Consider the following 4,785-nt stretch of genomic DNA (forward strand, 5'->3'; position numbering starts at 1 on the left):
TATAGCCTAGTTTAAAACCAGTGACAAACTTTGTTGACACTTCTAGATAAAAAATAAAAATCAGATTCTTCCTACACATTGAAAACAACTGAATTACAGAACATTTCTGTATAAACTCAGAAGGATTTCTGTAAACCTATAGTTTTTACTATGCATACTACAGTCCGTTCAAGTAGAAATGGCTTGAAAATGTCGTGCACCAGAACCCAACTTATCTTTCAGTTCAGCCTTCACCAAGGTGCTTTATTTCAATTTAATGATTGCAGTGCATTTTATACTCCTATATAGCATGAAAGTTTATTTTGTAAGAATTTTCCTCATGAAAACCATGACAAAGGACCCGCTCTAAACCTCTTCAGGTATTATTTCTGGCAAACACTCTATCCCCTCTTAGGTTAAGATGCTGAAGTTGGTATTGCAAGACTTCAGTGTCTGCCGATTCCTTGATGTTCATTTTATCCAGGTTGAGGTAGTCCAGGGACTTTGAGTGAACTTTCTTCCCCTTAAGAAGGCAAACTGGCAGTGGACCATGAACAGGCTTGTAGGACTCATATGGAATTACTTTATTACACTTATCCCCTGAACTTGGCATTCGTCTCCTTCTCCTTCCATTGACTGCAGGGATTTCGTATGGCTGGTAATGTCGACCTCTAGTTTTGTAAATCCGAGATGATCGTGAAAGTCCAGAATCATGTTGCTTAGATCGTAAAGTTGGCAAAGTTTCTCCTGAACTCTCTTCTGCTGATGCACATTTATGAGCCAACTTTAAAAGCTCCTCGCCCGTAGTAAAACCAACCAAGTAATTGGAATCCATGTGAAGGATCTGATATCCTGATACAGTTCTACGAATTGGGGAACATGGAGTGCTAGAACAACGAGGTTTCTCTCCTTCTGCCTTTGCTGGAGAATTCCGTTCTACTGTACTAGGTACTGATATTGATGAAATGCTAGTCCTGCTATCTCCATTAATATCAACTTCCATTGTAGATTTTCCTCCTTTTCCTAGGACAAGGAACAAAAAATAGTATCAGAATCATAAAGCTATGGAAAAATAACAGACCAGAGTTTGACTTAAGTTTTTTGCTACAACCCTGAAAAAATCTTAAACTCAACGTGGAAATCGACTAGCGGTAAAATCCTAGTTTGGTACACTTTAATGTATAGGAAGTAGAACTGGATTGGGCTGTTCAGGTTATGCAATGTTGCTGTATTCAGTAAAAGATGCCTTTTAAATGACTAATGCCAAAAGGCTAACTTGGAAAGTGTAAACAAACCAAAGCCAACTCAATGATAAAACTAGAGAAGGTCACTGTGACAGCAAGGGCTAACAACAAAAGAACAGTATGCTGCCTGTAATCCATTTGACTTAAATGTGCTGAAGGTTCAATAAACATGTAACTTATTTATCTGAACAGGGCTGGCAAAAAAATCATCTTGGCAGCTGCAACGGAGAAAAAAAAAAAAAAAAGGTACAGGAAACTAGGCGCCAGCTGGAGAGATGAGATCACGTCCCCTAACCAGTCCACCTGGTGTGTATAAACCAAAGCAAAAACAATAGCACCACACCACAGGTGATAAATAAAACGGATACTCTCCCAACGTAGAATGTGCTGCACCCTCCCAAGCACTCCTCCGGCACTCTTAGCATAAAACAAATCTTCAGATGTCCGGACGCAAATACATGGGGAAAAACAAACAAATAACAACAGTGCAATACTGAAACGGCAAAAAGATGTATAGATGGGAGTGATATTTATGCACTCACAAAATTCCCAGGATAAACGAGCTCATCGAAAAAAGTCTTTTATTCTATTCCAAATTATTTTATTTAGTCTCTTCTTATTATTTATCATTTAAACAGTGATACTGTGGCATTGGAATTTGCGAGCTTGTTCCGGTACACTCACTCTAACACGTACAATGACATCCAACACAGTCTAACACACCACACGAATGGACAATTACTGTAACACAATACATCCAACACAGTCTAACACTGTACACTGACACACTCACAAAACTGTACACTGACACCCCCACACACGATCATTCTAACACCCCACAGAGTCTACCATAGTACACCAACACACATACACTCTTTGTAGCACCGTGCACTGACACTGCCCTCACACAGACAGTCTAACACTGTACACTGATGCATACTGTGCACAGTTCACCCAAACACACATTTATTGTGCCTGGGCATCACACGCTGTGTACCTGGCTCCGCTGGCCATGCATAGGAAGTTATTGCTCTGCACCCTACATAGCTTTTTCATTGCTCTGGTCTCTGCATGTTGCTCTGTACACCACCTGGGCTCATATACACTAACAATATATGCAAATACACATACTCTCAATCTAACACCGTACACCAACACCCTACACTTTAACAACTAGGTGGAGTTGGATTATGCAAATTATGTGGGTCGGGCAGAGTGGGTGGAGCTTTGGTGACAGTGGGTGTGGTAATTGACAGCTGTGCCGCAAGTGTTGCAAGGACTCATGTTACACTGATTGTAGCGACTGTTTAGAAGTTGTATTCTGGAAAAGAAACACTTTATACACAGGAAGCCATTGTTTGTACAAAGAGGTAGACAAACCACATGGGACCAAAATAGTCTCTACGGTCAGCTGTATGTAACAATGTTTGTACGGTGTGTTCTATGTTAAATTAGATTTCTTTGTATTTGTTATAAAGTGATTGTGAGTGCTATATTTACCTTTGATGTGGGTGGTTACGTTAATAATTGACTTATTCCAGTGGTAAAGTTGCGGAAAAATTTTCAGTCCTGGATTCACCCAGCCCTGCTTTTTAGTGAAGGAGACGATATAAGCAGCCGTGTAGTACTAGTGCTTTAATCGCAAAACAAAAATGACAATATTATAGAATACTTTTTAATTTATCATTTTACATTTTGGGGGATCTACAAACCTCTCCCCCCAACATTATATAAAATACTCAACTGCGTACCAGCCCATTCACACACACAGAACGTCCATCTATCACAAACTGGGTTTTGTTAATGATTAGGGAGACTGATTTATATAACATACATATTTATATTTCTTTACTGCAGCAGGAGTATACAAAGAGCGCCAGGAGAGGTTGGTGTTAAATTTGGAGGCATAACAAAAAGGTAATCATAATTTGACAAGAAGGAAATATATTACTGTCACTTACAATTAAATGGACAATGCAGCCATTATATGCACTTAAATGCATATGCTAGCAGAGGGGTCCTTTAAATTATCATGGTATCCCCTTTAGAAATCCATGGTGGGAGAATCATGGTACAGAATCTCTTTCCTGCAGCTTCTCCCTGAAAATATATTTAATATGCACTCTTGTTTGGTGATGCTGTCAGGAACCTATATCGCCCCTTTAATTATCTGGAAGATGTAGAACAATCACAGATTGAGGAATGCATATAGCACAGTAATGGGGTAAGAAGCCTTAAAGGTACGGTTCAAAACATTGATTGGACTCTAGCATCAGAAGTAGATTTGTCATTTTATTCTTTCCACTTAAGGATTAAGCAGAAAATCACGAGAACATTTAAGCAGCTTTTTCAGTTGCTATGGAAACTATCCATCGCTGTCGGTGACTACTTTTGTGTCACACACCAGTCGTCCCCGGCAACAAATATGAATGAGGAAAAAAATGTAATAATGAAAAAGTAAACTTCCGGGAAAAGCTTAGATATTCAATAGTACGAAGGGTGTTTAAAATTCTGCATTTCATTACAACGTAAATTTCAGCACATATTATAGGACTTTTAACACATACGTTCGCTACGGTGAGAGAAGTCTCAAATACGGGATTATTGAATATACCAAGTGCACTAATATCTCTATCCAGTTCAAAAAGGCTGTATACTATAAGAACTGGGGTGATTTATAGTAAGTAAAATCAGGGAACTGCCAAAGGCCAACATTTGATATGTTCCAGGGGTCAGGGTTAAAAAATGACCCTTGTGGCAATAATGATAACATAGCATTAGCATACATTAATATCATTAAGGGGTTGGCCAACATCTCCTGCAAAAAGGTTTCAGCTTGCCTATGCATAAATTAGATATGAGAGATTATTCAAGAATCTTCCCCCAAAAGGGACGCTCCAGCCATCCTATGCACTTTAATGCATATGATAGCAGAGCGCCACCGTTTGGTTTACTTGTGCAAATGTAAGGAGGGATTCATCAGAATCTCCTCTACGTATTTACCATGTGCCCCCCCCCCAGCTCCATGGCTTGGTCAACAAAAGTTCATTTTCTGGTATAAAGACTCAGGCATCCACTACAGAATGGGCAGATATGTCACGCCATAAACAACTCTGATTCACAGTGTATTTGTGCTAAAAGATGATGTGGAGGTGGAAACCATGGGCACCGTTTCTATGGTTGCAATATACTCAGTGCAAACCTTTTATACAGATAATAGACAGTCCATTTCTGCCAAGTTTAATTTGTGAAAAATAGAAACATTTCATTAAGCTGCAACTTTTCATTGTACAACAAGTTCTTACGTTCCCACCAAAATTATGAGATTGTTAAAAGGGACAATCCTGATCTTAACAACCAATACGAGTGGAATATAAAAGATTGAGGCTAATGCTTCATCCAGATCCACCAATGTATCTACTGAAGCGCAAACAGCTGGTGGTGGGACATATTCATGGAGGGGATTCTCAGTAACCTCTATATGCATTTTCGTGCAAAAAGAAAAAAAATCTGTTGAAGGTGAAGCTAAGGCTGGAGTGTCCCTTCAGAAGAGCTGTTTTAA

The 4,785-nt window shown here is 39.2% G+C and overlaps 1 protein-coding gene across 1 annotated transcript; it reads right to left on the minus strand.

Annotated features, from left to right (window-relative positions):
• Nucleotides 1-355: 355 nt before the first annotated feature.
• On the minus strand, nt 356-982 carry LOC149302993 (macrophage immunometabolism regulator-like). Its single transcript, XM_089481680.1, has one exon. The coding sequence runs from the start codon at nt 980-982 to the stop codon at nt 356-358; it is 627 nt and encodes a 208-aa protein (XP_089337806.1).
• Nucleotides 983-4,785: the final 3,803 nt, after the last annotated feature.

This window comes from Sceloporus occidentalis, unplaced genomic scaffold (genome assembly GCF_023333645.1).
Source record: "Sceloporus occidentalis isolate IW3139 unplaced genomic scaffold, rSceOcc1.0.p SCAF_16, whole genome shotgun sequence".
NCBI lineage: Eukaryota > Metazoa > Chordata > Lepidosauria > Squamata > Phrynosomatidae > Sceloporus > Sceloporus occidentalis.

What these genes read in the sequence shown, in the direction of transcription:
- LOC149302993 (XM_089481680.1), bottom strand. Translation starts at nt 982, where the DNA reads ATGGAAGTTGATATTAATGGAGATAGCAGGACTAGCATTTCATCAATA.